The following is a 21,879-nucleotide window of genomic DNA, read 5'->3' as shown; positions in this document are numbered from 1 at the left end:
AGGAAGGGAGTTCCACAGCCGAGGGGCCACCACTGAGAAGGCGCCTGTGAGGCAAGTGGGACCAAGAGCAGGGCCTCCCTAGATGATCTTAATGGAAGTTTCGTAGGGGGAGACATGTTCAGATAGGTAAGTTTAGCATATATATATATGCTAAAATATATCCTGAAATTCAAAATACTCCAATATTGTCCCAGGGGTGGCTGAGACAGTGACACCTTTGCTTTCTAATAGTTCAGTTTACAGAATTTTTATTTCATGCACACAGTCATTGCAGTAGTGCATTGCATTGCATTGCATTGTATTGTATTGTAAAGAGGCTGGATGGTCATCTGTCAGGGGTGCTTTGATTGTGCTTTTCTTGCATTGCAGGGGGTTGGATTAGAATGATGGTGTCTTCCAACTCTGATTCTGGCTAGGTGTTTATGAAACATAAGTGAATGCAATGTTTACATTTCATTCCCATCTCCAAGATATTATCTCATTATGCAAATACAAGCATCCTAAAATCTGGGTATTGTTTTCTTCTCCAAAATGCTTCTGGTCCCAAAAGACTTCTCGAGCAGTGGGGATGCTGCAGCTTTAGCGAAGTAGTAAATCACAAAGAAATATATGTACAGGACATAGGCTTTGACCATTCACCACTCAGGTAGGCGAGAGGAGATGCTCCCATTAAAGGCGGGAAGAGAGGAGCCCACTGCTATGGGGAAAAGACGTGAGGCGCGAGAAGGGCGCGCGCGACACGCCGCCTGCGTGCGGAGGCACCTGTTCTTCCTCCCGCTGAAGCACAACTAACCGGCCAACCTGCTCTCCACCCGCCTTCCCTGACCTAGAAACACCCCTAACGGCCGTGCCCATGCAACAGTTGGGCCTCCAGGTGTTTTTTGGACTTCACGTCCCAGAATTCCCGGCCGTTGGCCAACCTTGCTAGGATTTGTGGGAATTGAAGTCCGAAACGACTTGGAGAACTCGCAGCTTGCGTTGTGCTTACTGCGCATGCTCAGTAGCAGAGCAGACATATTTGTTTAGGGCAAGTGGTACTCCGCATGCTCAGTACTAGAGTGGGCGGCTTCAGTGGCGGGTTCTCTCAGTGAAGCGGTCGCGACAGGAGAAGGAAAAGCAGCTGGGTGTATGTGACCGGCTGCCCGCTTTTTGCTACCCATCCGCTTAACCCTTCTCCTTTCAGTAGCCCCGGAGAGATTCGAGCCAAAGGTGTGGAGAGAGGAGGAGGGGAAGGCAGGCGTACGTCGAGCGAGGCCTGCCGGTGCCCGTTGCTATGGTGACAGACGCCGCTCGGCCCGCTCGCGGACGGCTTCCGGCAACACCTCGCGGGATTTTCCTTCTTCGTTTGTGTCTCTTTGTAATCTATTTCCATAGATCCATATAGATAGGAGCACTCGTCTGCGTGTATATGCATGGACTTGTATTTTGTATATCTTGTAGATGTATACCGTATGTTTTGTGTATATGTGTATGTCGCCATATTAGGAAGGACATTAGGAAGAACTTCCTGACTGTGAGAGCTGTTCAGCAGTGGAACTCTCTGCCTCGGAGTGTGGTGGAGGCTCCTTCTTTGGAAGCTTTTAAACAGAAGCTGGATGGCCATCTGTCGGGGGTGCTTTGAATGCATTTTTCCTGCTTCTTGGCAGGGGGTTGGACTGGATGGCCCATGAGGTCTCTTCCAACTCTTTGATTGTATACAGTAGACTTTCAATTATCCGGCATCCGTGGAGATTGGTAGGTACCAGTAGTTTCTGGTTGCTTGAGAATCTCTATTCAAAATAGGCCAAACCAATATTATACCATGAACTGTCTTGACTTGATATTTATTCATTCATGGTATCAGGAGCGAATTGAGGTTACAGCCACAATGCATACAAGAACCACAAACAAGGTGAAAAGCTTGGCATTGTACTAAATGTCCTTTGACCAGAAGCTGGCCACTTGGAATGCCTCTGGTGTTGCTATAAAGAGGTCCTCCATTGTGCATGCAGCAGGGCTCAGGTTGCATCATAGTAGGTGATCTGTGGTTTGCTCTTCCCCACACTTTCGTGTCATGGACTCCTATATAGCCCCATTTCTGAAGATTGGCTCTGCATCTCATGGTGCCATAATGCAGTTTAGTGTCTTCCAAGTCACCCAGTCTTTTCTGTGCCCAGGAAGGAGTCTCTCATTTTGTATCAGCCGTGACTTGAGGTTCTGGGTTTTCGCCTGCCACTTTTGGACTCTCACTTGCAGAGGTGTTCCTGTGTGTATCTCTGTAGATCTTAGGAAGCTATTTCTTGATTTAACACATTGGCATGCTGGCTGATATCTGAACAGAGCATGGGCCAGAGATGTCAATGCCTGGTCCTTCCATTACTGGCTGCTACTTCCCGATTAATATCAGGTGATGATAATGTGGCATGTCTCATTAAGAGTCACATCCACTGTTTTAACATGGTGAGATGTGTTCCACACTGGGCATGCATATTCAGCAGCAAAGTAGCAAAGCACAAGGACAGATGTCTTCACTGTGTCTGGTTGCGATTCCCAGGTTGTGGGAATCAGGTTGTGTGGAAGGGCCCTGGGATATAGTACTGTGTGGAAGGGCCTCCAGTTCAAAGCAGATTTTGTGGGATTTTCTGCCTTGATATTCTGGGTTATATGTCTGTGTGGAAGGGCCCATAGACATTTTCCCATTAGAGACAGGTATGTGAGATCTTGTAATATAATATCACTTATTCGTATGTAATCTATGCTCATATGCAACATGCACACACCCATTCATTTGAATAATACTTCTAATCACTCTCTCACACACTATTTATACACATACATATACAGTAGACTCTCAGTTAACTGGGACTCTCAAGCAACTGAAGAAATAATGCTTTCAATAAAATTTAAAATGGCTGTATAACAAAGTAAAGCCATGTTACATTAAGTTAGGTTTGTCTTAATTGGTTTTCAATGACTGTATTTCAATATTAATATCAGCTGATTTTTCCTGTAATAGACAGTAAAAGTACCTATAGAATCTATGATTCTATGATCCTATAGGTGCTCTTACTGCCCATTACAGGGAAAACCAGCTGATATTAATATTGAAATACAGTCATTGAAAACTAATTAAGACAAACCTCCAGAATTTTGGGACTAGAGCTATTGTTTGGGGCTGATATGAGATGTGTTAGGTTAGGAAAATCTGTTTTACAGAAAGAATCAAATTGTCACTAATTACATTATGTAACATGATGTTTGTTCCTGGGTTACAAATGTCATTTCCTAATTGGTTCTATCATTAAAACATGGAAAAGTTTATTAAACTGCAAAAACTTTGTTTTTGTGGGACATCCTGCAGCACATTTTATTATAGTTTTTCAATGAATATCTGATATTTATTTATTTATTTATTTACTTTGATTGTATACCGCAGTTTCTCAGCCTAACAGGCGACTCAACGCGGTTTACAACAAGGGTAAAACAATACACGATATACAATTTAAAATCATCAGAGCGTGATACACAATATTAACACTACAATAACAATCCAATGCATCTCATGACTAAAGTCGTGATCCAGTTTCGTCGTCCATATTACCATTCCTGTAATCATCACCTTCATTGCACTGATTAACCAAATGCTTGTTCGAACATCCAGGTTTTTAATCTTCTTCGGAACACCATCAGCGAGGGGGCTGATCTTACCTCCATGGGAAGGGCATTCCACAGTTGAGGGGCCACCACAGAAAAGGCCCTGTTTCTCGTCCCCGCCAGTCGCACCTGTGAAGCAGGCGGGATAGAGAGCAGGGCCTCCCCAGAAGATCTTAGGGTCCTGGTGGGCTGATAGGTCGAGATACGTTCGGATAGGTAGGTTGGGCCAGAACCGTTTAGGGCTTTAAAGGCCAACGCCAGCACTTTGAATTGAGCCCGGTAGCAAATCGGCAGCCAGTGAAGCTGGTGCAGCAGAGGAGTTGTATGCTCCCTGCTCTCCGCTCCTGTTAGTATCATGGCTGCCGACCGTTGGACTAATTGAAGCTTCCGAGCCGTCTTCAAAGGCAACCCCATGTAGAGGGCGTTGCAGTAGTCTAAACGGGATGTAACCAGAGCGTGGACTACCGTGGCCAAGTCAGACTTCCCAAGGTACGGTCGCAGTTGGCGCACGAGTTTTAACTGTGCGAATGCTCCCCTGGTCACCGCCGAAACCTGGGGTTCCAGGCTCAGCGATGAGTCCAGGATCACACCCAAACTGCGAACCTGCGTCTTCAGGGGGAGTGCGACCCCATCCAACACAGGCTGTAACCCTATACCCTGTTCGGCCTTATGACTAACCAGGAGTACCTCTGTCTTGTCTGGATTCAATTTCAATTTGTTCGCCCTCATCCAGACCGTCACAGCGGCCAAGCACCGGTTCAGGACCTCGACAGCCTCCTTACTAGCAGGTGGAAAGGAGTGACAGAGTTGGACATCATCCGCGTACAGATGACATCGCACTCCGAAACTCCGGATGATCTCTCCCAGCGGCTTCATGTAGATGTTAAACAACATGGGAGACAGTATTGAACCCTGAGGAACCCCACAAGACAAAGGTTGTGGGGTTGAACAGGAGTCTCCCAGTAACACCTTCTGAGACCGACCCTCAAGGAATGAGCGGAGCCACTGTAAAACAGTACCTCCAAGACCCATCCCCGCGAGGCGTCCCAGAAGGATACCGTGGTCGACGGTATCGAAGGCCGCTGAGAGGTCCAGCAGCACCAACAGGGACACACTCCCCCTGTCGAGCTCCCGGCGCAGATCATCCACTAAGGCGACCAAGGCTATCTCGGTACCATGTCCCGGCCTAAAGCCAGACTGTGCCGAATCCAGATAATCCGTGTCTACCAAGAATGCCTGGAGTTGTGAGGCCACCACACATTCCAGGACTTTGCCCAAAAAGGGGAGATTGGAAACAGGCCGATAGTTCGCGAATTGAGTGGGGTCCAGTGATGGTTTTTTCAACAGCGGTTTTATTACAGCTTGCTTTAAGCTGGCTGGAATTTTGCCTTCCCGAAGGGAGGCATTAACCACCACCTTCACCCACTCGGCCAATCCCTCTCTGGCCTCCTTCAGAGGCCAGGATGGGCAGGGGTCTAGGATGCATGTGGTAGCTCTCATTCCTCCAAGCACCTTGTCCACATCCTCGGGTTGCACCAATTGAAATGAATCCATCAAAACCGGACAAGCAGATGCTCGTGTTACATCCTCAGAAACTGCCGTTAATATGGTATCCAGAGCAGAGCGGATCAAAGCGACTTTGTCTGCAAAGAACTGAGCAAAGGCTTCACAGCGAGCTGCCGAGTCATCAGGGCACCCATCCTGCGTGGTGGGTTTTAAAAGGCCTCTGACAACTCGGAACAGTTCAGCCGGACGGTTCTTGGCAGACGCAATAGTGGCCGCAAAGAAAGTCTTCTTTGCAGCTTTTATTGCCGTGGCATATGCCCTTAGAAAGGACACAAACCGTGTTCGATTTGGCTCGCTCGGATCCGAACGCCACACGCTCTCTAGTTCCCTCATCCTTTGCTTCAACGCTGCCAGCTCCTCAGTGAACCAAGGAGCTGGTTTAGCTCGGCTACTTGAGAGGGGACGTTCTGGAGCGATCGTGTCTATTGCCCTAGTCATCTCCCCATTCCAGAGAGCGACCAGGGCATCAACAGGATCACCAACCGAGGCGGCGGGAAACTCCCCAAGAGCTGTCAGGAATCCATCCGGATCCATAAGCCTCCTGGGGTGGACCATCTTAATGGGTCCTCCACCTCTGCAGAGGTTAGGGGGTGCAGTGAGTCTAAAGCTGACCAGGTGGTGGTCGGTCCATGGCAACGGAGAGATGAACAACTCCTCAACACCGCCACCTTCCTCCCATCCCTGACAGAAAACCAAGTCCAATTTGTGTCCTGCACTGTGGGTGGGGCCAGATACCTATTGGGACAGCCCCATGGTTGCCATGGCAGACATGAAGTCCTGAGCCGCTCCCGATAAGGCGGTCTCGGCGTGGACATTGAAGTCCCCCAGCACAAGTAGCCGTTGGGACTCCAATGCCAGGTCCGAGACCACCCCCGCTAGCTCAGGCAGGGAGACTGTAGTGCAGCGAGGTGGACGGTACACTAACAGAATCCCTAATCTGTCCCGGTCACCCACCCTCAGGTGGACACATTCAAAATTTGTTGACTGCGGGATGGGGCCCCTGGTCAGAGGGATGGAATCTCTATAGACCACTGCAACCCCGCCTCCCCGCCCTCCGGATCTCGGTTGGTGCTGCACAGAGAAACCTGGTGGGCAAAGCTGGGTCAGCTTCATCCAACCAGGTCTCCGTGATGCACGCCAGATCTGCCCGTTCATCCAGGATTAAATCCTGGATGAAAGCTGTTTTACCATTGACAGATCTGGCGTTCAACAGCACCACCTTCAATCCGGAGGGACCGCCATCCTGGTTACACCAACTTACCACATCAGGAGACCGATTTGGATATCTCAACCAATTCAACATAGTTTTTGGCAGCCACAAAAACGAAGTTTATGGAGTATAACAACTACTTTCAAAGTATGTACCACACAATTTAGTAGGAAACAACACTTTTAAACCAGAAACATAATTTTGTTTCAACTTTTGTTACATAGTGTTATTTAATCTATTTCTATTGGTGCTAGATGGAACAGGAATAAAACCATAAAAATAGCAAAAAGTGAACCACCTTGTCAATATTATTTATTGCAATTATGAGGCCTAATAAGATGTTTCCTGTTCAGCTGTTTTAACTTACACAGGCTCGGTTTAGATATCAAACCAGACCCTAACTCATTGACTAATTCAGATGTCGCATACTCTGTAAACAGACAAACTGAGCCTTCAAAGAAACAGAATTTGAAATCATAGTTGAAACAACTGACACATATTGATTTTGCTAGCTACGATTTGGAATTTATAATTTTGAACTAGCCGCCTTTTCTGCTTCCAGAGGTGGCTGCTGTTTTATGGTTAACAGCAATGGTTCTGATGAGAGGATAGGAAATATAAAGAGACAAGAACATAAAAAACCAGCCTGAGTGTTGTACATTTAGAAGTTTAAATATGGCTCTGGCTTCTAACGAACAGTTACTACATTCCATAGTTTAGTGTAGTACTTCAGTTTAATCAATAAAGCTTGAAGTACGCTACTCTAATACAGTGGTTCCCAACCTTTTTTTGACCAGTGACCACTTGAACTGGGACTACTCTCCAACATTAGTACCAAAAGGGTTATGAATCTGTTTTTGGTCAACTTTAGATTCGGTTTGGTTATTTGTGGCACTGATTCAGAAAACTGTATTGGATAGACCACATGAGCTCTAGTTTCTGATACAGAACATATGCTATCCAGTAGTCACCATCTGCTCATCCACATAAAACCATATTTAATAATCTAGAGCTGATGTGGTAGTAGTAATCTTTTGTGGTTAGTCAGTGTTTCCCCTCCCGACATCCCCATTGCCTTGGCAGGGTTTTGCGAGACCAGTCGCTCTCATTACTGCATGGTTTTGAGGTAACGGTGTAGTAAGGTGAGGTTGTGGACCATAGTTCTGATCTTGTGGACCACTGGCGGTCGACGAACCACAGGTTGGGAACCACTGTTCTAAAACAACACATTGTATTTCTAAACATTTGTAAGTGCTTGTATCACTGCAATTGTGGAGTTAACTGGATTTCTCAGATTGGGAAAACAAATAATTTCCCCTCTAGTTCTGTCATTGTGAAAAAGCCACCTGTCTTATTTTGCTAGTAACATTTTCCCTTAGAATCCTAGTTAGTTTTCATTTGGAAACATGATTGTAGTGTCTGAAGAGGTGCTCTGTTCGGACTAAAGAAATTATGTTAGTGGGGATAGACTGAGGCAGATTTTTGCTGGAAAGAAAGGCCTCTTGGAGCCTTTTCTCCAGCAATAGTGGAAGTGCACATCTTAGGAGGATGAATTTAAAAGAACCAAAGTGCAGTCAGAAAATAAGTTTAGAATCCTCAACAGAAGAAGTCTTTATTAAGGAAATGCATTCTTAGCATTGGATATTCTGATCCTTTCTAATCTACACATAGCAGACAGCCATGTTGCAACATGTCCAACTTCGGGAGAGGAGGGAGCAGAGAGGCACAGCTCAAAAAAATAATAAAATAAAACCCACAAGATGTAGAGAGAGAGAAAGTTCAGCCTGAGTTAGTTTCTTTTTTTGTATAACAGAGGGCAGTCACTTAGTGAACCCTGCTTGAACCAGATAATGTAATCTGTCCATAATACTTTGGGATAAGTGGCTGAGCAAAGAAGCAGGAAAGGAAAAGAGAAGTTCCTAATCTCTTTCTATCGGCGCTTGCTCATCCCTAGTGGACAAGAGGGCAGTGAGAACAAGTGTGGAAACTCCAGCAACACATTATTCAAATTAAACATAAATATTTAATGATATGCTTCTAAAATGTGGAGTGTTTTATGATATAAAAAAATTATGGCACGCCATCAAAATTAAATGGCAACTTTAGCTTTGTATTTGAGCAGAAGTGATCAAAAAGTGACAGGAGAGAAATTAGGAAAGCTTTATAATGAAAGTCTGTTTGCAGGGTTGACTATGGCTCTGCAATCAGCACCTTTATCATAAATGTACTTGTAAAGCAGACATTTTTAAACTGAAAAGAGTTTTGATTGAAACTTAATTAGAACCTGTCGTGGGTTATGATGGTGCTGCAGCACAGAATGTGATCCTGTCTCCCAGGTTGCCAGTTACTTAATTAAAAGGGAGCAAATATTAAAATCCAATAAATGATATATTTCTAGAGCAAATGTAAAGATTTTGAGTTAGAAGGAAATGACTCATTCTTCTAAGACTGGAAATCAGTAACAGAAATTGTCAAGAAGTTATAAAACTCCACTGTGCAACAGAGAATAATGGAAATTGAAACTAACAGAAGACAATGGGTTTGCCTTTATAGTTCTAGCTCAAGGTCAATTTCATGTTTGATTATGGTACTGAAATGTCTAACTCCATGACAATTAAAAAGTATCCAATCATCTCCACTTAAAAGCTAGAATTGTTACAGTTTGGATGGAATGACCCCCTCTAAAAACAACCCACCAAAATGTTTGTGTTTTAATTTTCCTATTTGGCAAATCAATGTAGTTTAAATCTAAGTGGATGAATTTTCCTAGCAATTTAACATAGGAATTGTGGTTTAATAATCTAGTTGGCAATTCTGTTCGTGAACAGATTGGGAATATTGGCCATAGAGATGTTTTAGCTACAATTATCGATTGGACACAACATGGTTGATGATAAGAGATGATGTGGGCAAATGGTCCATTTAAGGTGGAGTTTCTATATCTCCTCACATGCTTTTTCAGTTGTGTCATTTCCCAAATTTAGGTGCCAGTGACTAAGTAAAAAAAAAAAGTCACATGTGAAGTAGGCTGCTGTAACTTTGTGGAAAGATGCTTGAATCTCATGAAATAAATACATAATTATTTCATGACTGTACTTGAAAGAGATGGGAATACAAAAAGCAAAAATGAAATCTGAGAAATTTTAATGGAACTGAAGTTGGCATATATGTTTATGTAATAGAGGCAGTGAATGAAGAATCAATATCCAATTCAATTGAAAGTAGTATCTGCAAAGTAGTTCATTTGGCATGCTGCCTTAAGTTGCATAACTAGGAAGGAATTCTTCACTGATATGTGATATGGAGTGTCTGGAACTTACATTTTGTACTTGTTGATACATTCTGTGCAGGATATTAGTGTTTGTTCTTTTTGGCCGTAGTTTTAGTTTACATTTTCAAACGGAAAGCAGTGCCAGTTGGTTTCCATTAAAATAATCCCTAGATAGCACTGTTAACTTGTCCAGTTTATTTTGACAATAAATGTTTTCTCCTTATCATTCAGATCCTGCTGAGATATCATCATTGTATTGTTCTGCAAATCATCAGCTTGTGGAAGTTTTAAAGAAATGGTTATCTAATGAAGTTTTATATAGACGCAGGGGGCTGATGTATTTGGCCTTAAGAGTATACTGAGCAAAACTTTTGGTGAGTATCTCTTCTGTGACAGTTTACTTGTGTGTGAGAGATAGATTTCCTTCCTTTCATAAGTAATGAACAGCACTTCTCCACTGGTTCTGTGCCATTAATAACAAGACTGTAGGACAATAGCCTTTGGGGCTCCTGTCCTCCAAGGAGTTTTGCTGTTCTTTCTCAAGTTTCAAAATCAAGATCTCAGAATGGGTTAGAGCAGATGGGCTTTAAAATTGTGGGAAGATTACAAATGGTGCAGAGGTGATATCTCATCCAGCTTTTTTACCAACTGGCTCTGCCAGGCCTATTTTAGCTGGTGATATTTTTCCAGCAGACTTTGGGAAAGTTAATACAGAATAACCAGGCAGTCCTCAGGTTGCAAACAAGATAGGTTCTGTAGGCTTGTTCTTAAATTGAATTTGTATGTAAGTCAGAACAGGTACATTTTAAAGTGTAATTCCAACCCTTTATTTTAGTTTTTGGATAGCATAGGGAAAGGTTAACATTCCTGTGGTGTTTGGTTTACTCTCTGGGTCCCCGTTCAGAGGATTCCAGCTCACTTTCCCTGTGACAATTGAATTTTGAAAATTTTGGGTTGTCGTGGAAACAAGGATTGGTGATAAATCTTCAGTGAAGATACTTTTTCCCATGACATTTTTTACTGGAGTGAATTTTCCTCCCTAGTGGTAGATTTCCTCTCACTTCCTGTTGGCTCACCCCTATTGTAACTAGGAGTCATATGAAGTAGGATGTTTGTAATTCAGGGACAATTAATTCAATTGTTGATGTGGAACTGTCGAGGTGAATAACTTTTAAAAAAAACATTTCAATTATTTGACAGCCTACCTGAAAGGAACTTTAAATTTAATGGCATATTTTTTGAGCAAGTTCAAAATATTGCCAGGGGAATGATGCTTGAACAGCTTAGTGTTTGAAAAATCCAGAGAATTTGTGATGGACTTGCCTGCCCTTGGAAATATACCCAAAGTAAAAAAAGATTTATTGCTATAGATGAATGTTCAGATGCAGAAAGTCAAGATTCTTTATCATTCATATGGTCAAAGAATCTGCTATATGTGTTTCCTATTTTGCTGATAATTCAGAGTGTATTGATCAAAATCAGTCTGGAGAGGGTACTTCAAATTGCCCTGTCTTGGCCTCACTGACAGTATTCTGTTGATTAGTATGTCGATAGAAGTTCCGTACAATCTGAACTGGCTAAAGTTTGTTGTATGGAGATTGAGAAGAACTTGTTGAAAAATGAAGGTTACTCAGACTTAGGGACGGACACTATTTTGCCCTCAAGGAGACAAATTTATGGCAGGGCCAAGAAAGCATTTCCAAGCAGACCAGAGCAGAAAAAAGGGGAATTATGACCTAATCTATATCCAATAGAAATTAACCAAACAAAAGAAACTAAACATAACGTATATCAATGGTAAAATTATTACATCATTTTAAAAGATTTAAAAATAACCCACATACAAATAAAGATTTCACTGAAAATATAAATCACACTATTCAAGGGAGTAAATTAGACTGAAATCCTTGGAAGAGGAAAGAACAAATGGATGGCTTCAACTGTATTTCAGTCCTTCATCTTGTTACAAAGCCAAATGTGTTTGGGCAGATAGTCTTTGCTCATGGCAAGTATATATCTTCAAGTGATCCATTGTCTCCTTCACCATGAAAACAAACTTTAAAAGAATAAACTTATGCTGAATAAATCAGTAACATCTCTCCTGCACTTCTTACAGCTTGTTATATAGCAATGCTATCTCTCCTCTATTATTTTAAGGATTTTTTTTTTGTCGTGTCAGGAGCATCCTGTTGTGAGAGAATTGGCCGTCTGCAAGGACGTTGCCCAGGGGACGCCCAGATGATTTTTGATGTTTTATCATCCTTGTGGGAGGCTTCTCTCCCGCATGAGGAGCTGGAGCAGATAGAGGGAGCTCATCCGCCTCTCCCCGGATTTGAACCTGCGACCTGTCGGTCTTCAGTCCTGACCGCACAGGGCTTTAACCCACTGCGCCACCGGGGGCTCCATTTTAAGGATAATCTCTTGAGATATAATTATGATTTATATTTTCAGTGATATATTTATTTATATGTCGATTATTTTTGGATCTTTTAAAATTGTGTAATAGTTTTATAAATGAATATATTGATATGCATTGCCTTTCATATCCTAACTTCTCTATATAGAGTCATACTTCAGCTGTATACTGGCGGGACTTCCAGAAACAAGTGTGTTAAATCTGAGATCACATGACACTGGAATTGCATAAGAGGGAACTCCATTCAGCCATTTATGTATCTTCTGGAGACAAAATACTTCATAGACAATTGTGGGGAATTTATATACTCTAGCCATTCATATCCCACAGTTAAATGAGCTTTCCATGGACAGAAGGGCTCTGCTTATAGAAAGTGCTTCTGTCTGATTTTTGTGCATTCCTTGATGCCATAGGTGACTTCATTCATGTGAGCTCTGTGACTATGGAGTGTTTTCTTGAGGTTAGAGGTACTACCATGGAAAGCGTGGCATAGGGAGGACCACTTCTAACAGTGCAGATATTAACCCACTTTTTTTACATTAAATGTAAAGATGATATTTCAATTATAAAATATCTGCTTGGAGTGAGGAGATTAAACAGAAAAATGTGTTGTCTAAGGCTTTCATGGCCAGAATCATTGGGTTGATTAGCATTTAATGGCCTTACAGCTTCATAGTCTGACTGGTTGCTGTCTGGGGGAATCCTTTGTTGGGAGGTGTTAGCACTGAACATTTTGCTGTTTAGTATATAGTTGAAGTGATATCAGATGTTTATTAAATGTATTTGGTTTTCAGTTATGATACCTGAAAACTAAATTCATTGAGACTTTTATTAAATCACATTGAAAAATCTACCCTACAGAGTTTTGTAAAAAAATTAATGCAACATGTGGCTGCTTAGTTTGGTCTGTTTATGTTAGACTTTTCATGAGCAGGTCTCATGGAAATACAGAATCCAGCCAGGTATAGAGGAATCACAACCCTATATTGTATATAATTCTATGGTAGCAGTTAGCAACTTCAGCAGCTCCAGGGACTAATTTTATCTCTTTGGTATCAGCCACAGGCTGCCTTCTGTCACTACCACACCATCCAAATTTCATAGCGAATCACATTGCTGAGTTTTGTCAGCAAGCCAAAATCCCGCACAAACCTTTCTTAAAACAAATGAGCAGCGCTTGCTTCAAATGAGTTTCTAGGTTTGCTACCAAATTTCAGAAGCATATCACAAAATCCCTTAAATAAGATGCTTTTTGGTATGTTTTTAAAATGCTTTAAGTGCCATTAAAGTTTGATGGCACAGGTGTTCTTGTGTGAGGAAGAGCAGCAAAAATGACAAGCAAGAAGAGCCCAACTGTGTGCACTTGGAAATGATCCTACATTTATTGTTGCTCTTGACGCTCTTGATGCAGACACATTTCTAGCTGCTTTTACCTTTTTGTACCCGGAAGTAATACAAGTATACAATTGCTGGTCAGAACAATGGAATGCCAAGGAATCCTATAATAGCCGGCATTTTGCTGGATAGATACCAACTAGACTGGCCATGCTAATCTGCTGTGCAGACAGATGGCTGAACAGTATGGGCTACTGACCAGTGCAATGGGAATCACAGGGATTAGAAATGCATCAGAGCATTATCAGAACCTGAAAAAATTATATTGCAAATAATCTGTTTCCTGTCTCTTCTGTACAGTGTGCAAACTATTTTCTGCAACTTAACAAAAATGCAGCCGTCAAAGAATAAAAAAGAATATTCGGAAGCTTTCTATAAGTCTCCTTTAGCTGTCCAGAAGACTAGTGCTGAGATCATAAATGAAGCACGAAACTCACTAAGAACCTTAAGAACCCAAAGACCATTTACACCAAGAGAACAGCAAAGGAAACTTTTTGGATCTGCCTCATCAAGAACACCTGAAAATAGGCCACCTTCTGCTTTTAGGTACAGGGTGAGAGGGAGTGGATGTAGCCTCCGCATTTTCTGAGAGCAAGGGTTGAAATGCACCTTGAAAGTATATATGATTCAAGAGTTTTAGAGATGTTTAAAAGGCAGGCATTGTGATTGTTCATTCTTTCAGCAGCAAGTCAATCTCTATCAGTATAATTGTTAAAAAAACTAGAAGTGTTCCCGACAATTTTTCAAAAGAAAAGAAGTGCTCATTATCAGCCTCAAAACTATTATTAGGATTTTTTTGTATAGGAAAATGAAGTTCTTGTGATTTGTTGTCTAGATGCCTCATCTCTTGTTCTTGTGTTGATTTTGTGATTCCCAATGGGCTTCCTTCTGCAGAAGCATTATCACTGTACGGATTGCCATTGTAGTTCTTTGGCAGCAGAACTAGAGGGGGATGCAAACAATTTGATAAACAGATTAAGAACTGTGATATGTTTTGAGCTCTCTTGCTTTCCTATCAAGTTTGCATTACAGTCTTTTGTTTTGCAATCCAAGAAAGGTTTTGAGGTAGATTATTTATTGTTACTGTTGTTGTTGTTGTTGTTGTTATTATTATTATTATTATTGAACAAATTATCAGAGACAGCATTTTAAATTAGTGTACATATAGATGTTTGGAGGGAAAACATGCAAATAATTGTTTATATGTTAATTAATATTGTCTGCTTTTCATTCCAGTCTTCATGCTTCCAGCTTTGAATCGGTTGAATCAAGGCCTGTATCTTGTACACGCCTCAGCCCATTGGATCATGTGCGTATTTTTGATAGACAGGGCTTTTGGCATTCTGTACTTAATTAATTAAAAGCAGGTGTAAATAAAAAAATATTCCGGGATCTGTTAAAATTATACGAAATTGACATTCAAGCCAACCTTCAACCATGAAAATCTTATCCAGCAACTTTGACATCTAAAACTTCAGATTTCTCACATAAAAAGATACTGGCAATAATGCAGATGAAAATCTTGTTTTGTTAAATTAAAAAGGCTGAGATTTTTTATAATCTGAATTGTGCCCACTACTTTATTTGATGATTTGTTTTTTTTAAGCTTTGGGGAATTGAATTGAGGCACACTCCCTACAGTGCCTATTATATTGGAGTGAATAATACATGTATACACTGATGACTACATTTTTGGAACTCAGAAAAAATTAATGTTAATCAATTTTTGAATAAATAGATTGTAGCCAGAAATTTGATTTTACAAAATTCTGCTCTTCTGATGTATGTTAAGTTAGCTCTTGTCTTGTGTATCAGAAGCCAAAGTTGCTACCATCAGCCACAAGTGAAGAAGAGCATCCTGTTTCCCCTGCTAAGATACCAGTGGATTCAGAGGAGATTAGAAAAGTCAGCAATGCGCGTGCATATTTGTTTAAAACAGCATCTTGTGGAAAGCTTCTCCCAGACAAAGTGTTGCTTCCCATTGAGAGTAAGACTCTTTCCAATTTGTTTTATCAACAATTTTTAAAAGGCAATCCTTTCAAAAACTGAGATTAGCCTAGTTGATCTACTTGAAGAATTAAAATCTCTTTCGGTTCACAATTAATGTTGAAATGGTTTGTCAATCATACCAAATGAAAAACATTTATCTTTATATTAGCTTGGATCTTTAGTTAGCCTTCCATGAATTGAAAGATCGTTTTCATCAATTATTTGTGTGTGTCAGGAGCGACTTGAGAAACTAAGTTGCTTCTGGTGTGAGAGAATTGGCCGTCTGCAAGGACGTTGCCCAGGGGACGCCTGGATGTTTTCATGTTTTATCATCATTGTGGGAGGCTTCCCTCATGTCCCTGCATGGGGAGCTGGAGTTGACAGAGGGAGCTCCTCCGCGCTCTCCCTGGAATCGAACCTTCGACCTATCGGTCTTCGGTCCTGCCGGTGCAATGATTTAACCCACTACGCCACTGGGGGCTCCATTTTCATCAGTGGAAGGCTTTTAATTCAATAGAAGTTGTTGCTAGTGGAAGGGAAGAAAAAAACCAAATTATTTTGGTTCCGACATCCAAAGGATATCTTATATTCCCAAGAAGATTTTAGAAGGCTACAGTGGACTGTTGGGGGGGGGGGGGGGAGAGAATATATAACATCTGTAGGCAATGGGAGTGCCCCATACTCAGAGGATGCTCTTGGAGTCTTGGCAATGGCAACAAACTCAGGATTTGAGCTTATTTCAATTAAAGTATGCTACATTTTCATTCACTTAAAAATTGTATCTCTAGGTGAGGGGAATAAATTTAATGGATTATATAATGGAAGTTATTTTCTTAAAAGGGGCCTCCTGGTAGTGCAGTGAATTAAACCACTGAGCTGATGAACTTGCTGACCGTAAGGTTGGTGGCTATAATCCAGGGAGCGGGGTGAGCTCCCACTGTTAGCCCCGGCTTCTGCCAGCCTAGCAGTTTGAAAACATGCAAATGTGAGTAGATGATAGGTACCGCTTCTATGGGAAGGTAACGGTGCTCCATGCAGTCATGCTGGTCACATGACCTTGGAGGTGTCTACAGACAACACCGGCTCTTCAGCTTAGAAATGGAGATGAGCACCATCCCCCCAGAGTCGGACACGACTGGAGTTAATATCAGGGGAAACCTTTACATTTACATTTACCTTTTTATTTTCTTAAAAAGTAATTGTAGATAGGTAGCTTGTAGCAAATGTCACTGAATCCCTTAGTATTTCTTCAGTGTTCACTCATGCATGTCTGGGGTGCTTGGATAATTAAATGGAAAGTTTTCATCACCTGTACTTTTGAGTAGACATGGCGAGAACATGAAATTAAGTGAATGAATGCCCCCTTCCAGTTCTCTTTTTTACATGTTTCTGCAGGAATTCATATGCTCTGAGAGGATTGGTAAGGCTGGAAATCGGAGCCCATTTGTTCCCATTTGTCCCTATATCTATCTTTAAAAAGAAATCTACTCAAAATAATAACTAAATTGCATTTTGTGTTGTTTTGACCAGTGTTCGCAATTTTGAATCTCTTTAAGAGAAAAAAACAGTATATAAATAAATATAATAATTAGCATAAGAAGTCTCATTGAGATAAATGAGGAAAACATCTGCTCTAATACTGACCTTTGCAGACAACACTTCTTTATAGGGAATAAGGGAGAGAAAAAGCTGTGAAGCTGCCGTGATTCATCTTTATTAGGAAAAGCAACTTTAAAAGGACCAAAAGTGCACTTCAGAAAGTGCTAGTGACCAAAGGTGTCCCTAGGGTTTTAGAAGTGAAAGCATTCATGCTGTTCTCTATAATTCTCATGACCTGTCTTTGAAACTAACATTTTCAGCAATGAGCTGATTAATAATAATTTGTCTTTGCCAATTAATGATTCACTAATTCAGTGGTAAGTCTTGATGGTAAATAATTTACCATTTCCCAACACTCAACATTTCAAATTAATTTTCAAACCTATCTTTCCAAGTTCTGGTAGCCAGCCCGTTGTTAAATAGAAAGGGAGATGGGAAATTACACATAGTGACAGAACAAAAATGGAGACAGACAAGGAGATCCTGTCTGAGAAGGCAGAGCCTGCAGAAGGGATAATTTCCCAGTCAGATGATGAGATCAGCTGGTAAGCCCTGAACAAAGACACCTTTCCCTCACTAGCACAAGCCTCTCTGAGAAGAAAATATCAAAGGCTGCTTTGGAGAACTTATTAATGGCAATGTGTTTTTTAAAAAGTAAGGTACATGACTTCTGATTGAGCTGCTTTTTTTTTGTATGTAGGATCTGTCCTGATCTCATTATCAGTGCTGCAGGTTATGAAACATTTTTGTACTTAGTTTACAAAGCAAGGTTTTCCATAGAGATGTAAGGTCACAGCCCTTATGAATGAGGGCATTTTTTTCTTTAGAAATCTTTGATGCAGAGAAGGCTGCCTGCGTCAGTTCCTTTTATTTAGGTTTCTCTTTCTAGATAACAGCAAGTAGTATGGGCAATAAACTGTTAAAAATAATACTTCAAAAGCACCTGTCATTTTAAAACTCCTCTTTTATGTTTACTTTATAAGAATATTTCAACTTGTTCCTATAGGCAAAAGACAAAGTTCTGAAGAACAAACTGCTATGGGTGATATTTCAAAAAACAGTAATGAACATTTTACAGAAAAACTCACTGTCCAATTGAATTTTAAGGATGAATATGTCCCACTACCTTATAAAGCAAATCATAGTAAGATCATTGGTGGAGACATGTGTCCAAAAATGACAACTATATCACCTGCATCTCAATTCAGCAATCAAAGGTCAGTATTTTATATAGCCTTATAACCTATGTACTTTTTCACACCAAGAACTTAAGAACATGTTTAAATCAGTTGTGGTCTTTTAAAACATATATTGCAGAAACTAATGTAGGAGATAATTTCAATACAATACAATCATACATAATATAATAATATAATAACTTTACTTTTATACCCTGCCTCCATCTCCCCAAAGGGACTCGGGGCGTCTTACATCGGGACGAGCCTGGACAAACATAAAAACACGACCCAATAAAATAAAATAAAATAAAATAAAATAAAATAAAATAAAATAAAATGATCAAGGGTCTGGATAATTTCAATACAATACAATCATACATAATATAATATAATAACTTAGGAGTAGCTTAAAGAGCTGGGTATGTTTAGCCTTCAGAAGAGAAATCTGAGAGGAGACATGATGAGGGCCATTTATAAATATGTAAGGGGAAGTTATAGGGAGGAGGGAGCAAGGTTGTTTTCTGTTGCCCTGGAGACTAGGATGCGAAACAATGGTTTCAAACTACTAAAATAAAATAAAATAAATGCATCATAATAACATAACACAACATCACAAAACAATCAGTAGCCTGAACAGTAATAAATACATTTTAGTCAGTGTAGACTTCTGTGGCAGAAACAGCCAATGATCGTAGAATGCGTATTCAAAATAGTGATCAAGTTCCTATTGCTCTTATCCAGAAATAAAGCATCTATTCCTAATACATAGCCACCAATTATCCTAGTTAAGAAAGGTTTGTACATATTTTGCTCTGAGAATGTCTTGAATTCTAGTGAATGGCATAGATGTTAATCTTATTTTGCACAAGTTGCCATTTGAATATAGATCTATTAGCAATGAAATTGAACATCAGAGACACATTTCATTATTTTTGAATGTATACTTTCTGATTGTATATTATATGATTGTGTCAAATAATCAATAATTTTAAAAGAAAATAAATGAGGGGAAGAAAACAGCAAAAAAAATCCTCCTCTGATAAGAGACAATACCATGAATCTCTCTCTGGAGAAAAGGAGTTGAATACAAGCAATTAGACATATGGCAGAGAAGGAAAGGATTGAAAGCCATTCAAACCTATTTCCTAATAAAATAGAACTTAATGCATAATAAAAAACCAAACCAAACCAAAATAGTGATCAAGTTCCATATTGTGTGCATACACACATATAATGTATTGTACAAAATAACACTCACACTTAAACATATAATTAAGATCTCCAAGTTTGCCAACTGGGAACAATCTACAGTTAACGAAATCAATAATTTGTCTTTCCTAGGAGGATATGTACATTGTTGGCACTATGGATTGCTGTTTGCAATACTCCCTTACAGTGATCTCCTTTTCTTAGTTTTGTGTTGGTGCAGAACTGAATTCAAATCTATCAGTAAACAGTAGCTTTTTCTTCCATAGAGCTGGAAGTCTGGTGCGAGCCCTCTTTATACTTGGCTGCTGCATTTCAGAACTCACACAAAATGTTTATAAAATTAAAAAATGTGTAATACAGTATATCACTCTTCTTGAACAATAGCAGATTATTTTCCCCCATTCAAAACTGAATTTCAAAGCTGTCATTATTATCCGAATTCAATCCATGTTTTAGTCTTGTATATCTCTTTCCTTGAAAATCAAGGGTAGATTTTGCCTGGATTGTCTAGCGTGAGATTATTTGGTTTAACTATATTGCTGCTGATTTATACTTGCATCTTAAAAGAATGACTTGACTAGGGTTCTGGATGCAGAGCTTCTGGTGTATTCCCTCAAAGCCTGACTCTGTGAAGTCCTTGGCACCATTAACATGCTCATTTTGTCTCCATTTGAGCAGAGGTCACTGATGCTAAATTCTCTCCTGGGTATTGGCTGTCATTCCACTTGTTGTCTCACTTGCCTGTGCATTTGTTCTGCTTAAGATTGATTAGGACTGTGAACATGAAGTGACCCGATGTTACAAAAGAATTGGCCTGTTCTAAAAGGACAAAAGTAAACATGAGCTCATCCATTCTGCCTAAATATGTCAGTTCGCCATGATTTGCATCACTACACTGTTGTTTCTGACATCTAAATTATATTTTTGCCTGGTTTATTTCCTGTTAATTCTTATGAACAATCACAACTTTTTACCTCTTGGGTGAATGCACTAATTTTCTGACCTCAAAGTACATTTCAGTATATTTTGAATTCTAGATTCTATAGTTCATTTGTTGCTGCAGTTAATCTTGCTTGGATTTTTGACTCTGCTTTCTTGTTTGCAGTAATATGTGTTCATGGTGTTAACTTTTCATGCCCTCACATTCCTGTTTGGAGGAGTGAGTGAAGGAATTTGGGGAGTTACTGCTGTAGGGAGAACTAGAAGGCTTGTTGCTTATAGGCATTCTCTTGACAGGACACAAAACTTCTGTTGGGATGCATCACTCCATGCATACTCTTCAGAAACTGTAAACAGAAATATGTAAATATGTTCGGAATCCTACCCAGCTCTTGGCATTCCCAAACCATTCTTTACCATCCATTTCACCACCTGCTACCATCCACTTTCCCATCCACAGGTAGAGAGCCCCGTTACAGTTTTACCTTTGGGACTCTCTACCTGTGCCACCTTTGTAACCCAATATAAGGATCTTTTCTTGCAAATTCCTGTGGCAACAGCTAGAATAATAGATTTCCTTCCCCTTGTCTCTGTCTGAACACCTAAATCTGCTGAAAAGGTTTGTGCTTATTTTTTATGGCAGGAATTGTTGCTTTGGTACCCAAATTAATGCTGCTTTGCAAAAGGTTTAGCATCTATTGCTCTTCATAACTGAGGAGAATAAATATCTCACACAGTGATAATTGTTGAATTAGAAGATATGCTCAGATATTTAATTTGCCGCTTATTTTGCAGAATAATTTTTGCCCTTAGCTTAATTTACCTTCTCATAGACTAATTTATGTCTATCAATATCTTTTCACTTTAATTTGTTCATATTGCTTAGTAACACTGAATATTTAAATGCCCTTCACTTTTGAGACAGCTTGTTATATTTTAGTTTTATTTTAGATTTAGTTTTAGATTATTGAATGTGGTTTGATACTGCCGAACTATGCTAGGACAAGTAATAAACTTTATTTATACCCCGCCACCATCTCCCCCAATGGGGACTCGGAGCGGCTTACATGGGGCCAAGCCGGAACAACAAATTACAATACAAAAAAATACAAAATTACAATAAAATAAACAACATAATAATAAAGGAAAAAAATCAAGGCATATAAACAATACACATAAAACACTGATAAAACATCGATGCTTTATAATAGGCGTGGGCAAGCTTTGGCCGTCCTGGTGTTTTGGACTTCAACTCCCACAATTGTGGGAGTTGAAGTCCAAAACACCTGGAGGGCCAAAGTTTACCCATGCCTGCTGTATAAGCACCAGTCTTTACCCTCAGAAGTAGCATGTTTAATACCACTGATTTTACATTTGTTCAAATGCATGCTTAAAGTTGATAGCTTTTTTTTAAAAAAAACTGCATAATTCCAACATTTTGTTCTCATTTGATTGTTTTCATTTTATTTCTTTT

The 21,879-nt window shown here is 40.2% G+C and overlaps 1 protein-coding gene across 3 annotated transcripts in view; it reads left to right on the top strand.

Moving 5' to 3' along the window:
* The window catches only part of ARMC2 (armadillo repeat containing 2), a 78,448-nt gene that overhangs the window by 16,722 nt on the left and 39,847 nt on the right, over positions 1–21,879 (top strand). For 2 of the 3 annotated variants that reach the window (XM_060753139.2, XM_060753135.2), the window contains exons 2-6: positions 9,912–10,054; positions 13,792–14,037; positions 14,728–14,800; positions 15,307–15,478; positions 18,086–18,296. In XM_060753139.2, the coding sequence (XP_060609122.2) occupies positions 13,823–14,037; positions 14,728–14,800; positions 15,307–15,478; positions 18,086–18,296 (671 nt within the window). In that variant the 5' untranslated portion in view covers positions 9,912–10,054; positions 13,792–13,822. Of the gene's footprint in view, positions 1–1,068; positions 1,127–9,911; positions 10,055–13,791; positions 14,038–14,727; positions 14,801–15,306; positions 15,479–18,085; positions 18,297–21,879 lie in introns of those variants that run through there. The other variant, XM_060753140.2, reaches the window with a different exon arrangement.

The sequence above is a fragment of the Anolis sagrei genome, chromosome 1, assembly GCF_037176765.1.
Source record: "Anolis sagrei isolate rAnoSag1 chromosome 1, rAnoSag1.mat, whole genome shotgun sequence".
In the NCBI taxonomy this organism is placed as follows: Eukaryota; Metazoa; Chordata; class Lepidosauria; order Squamata; family Dactyloidae; genus Anolis; species Anolis sagrei.
Note: the sequence above shows the minus strand (reverse complement) of the source record. Positions and strands in the feature narration are given on the sequence as shown.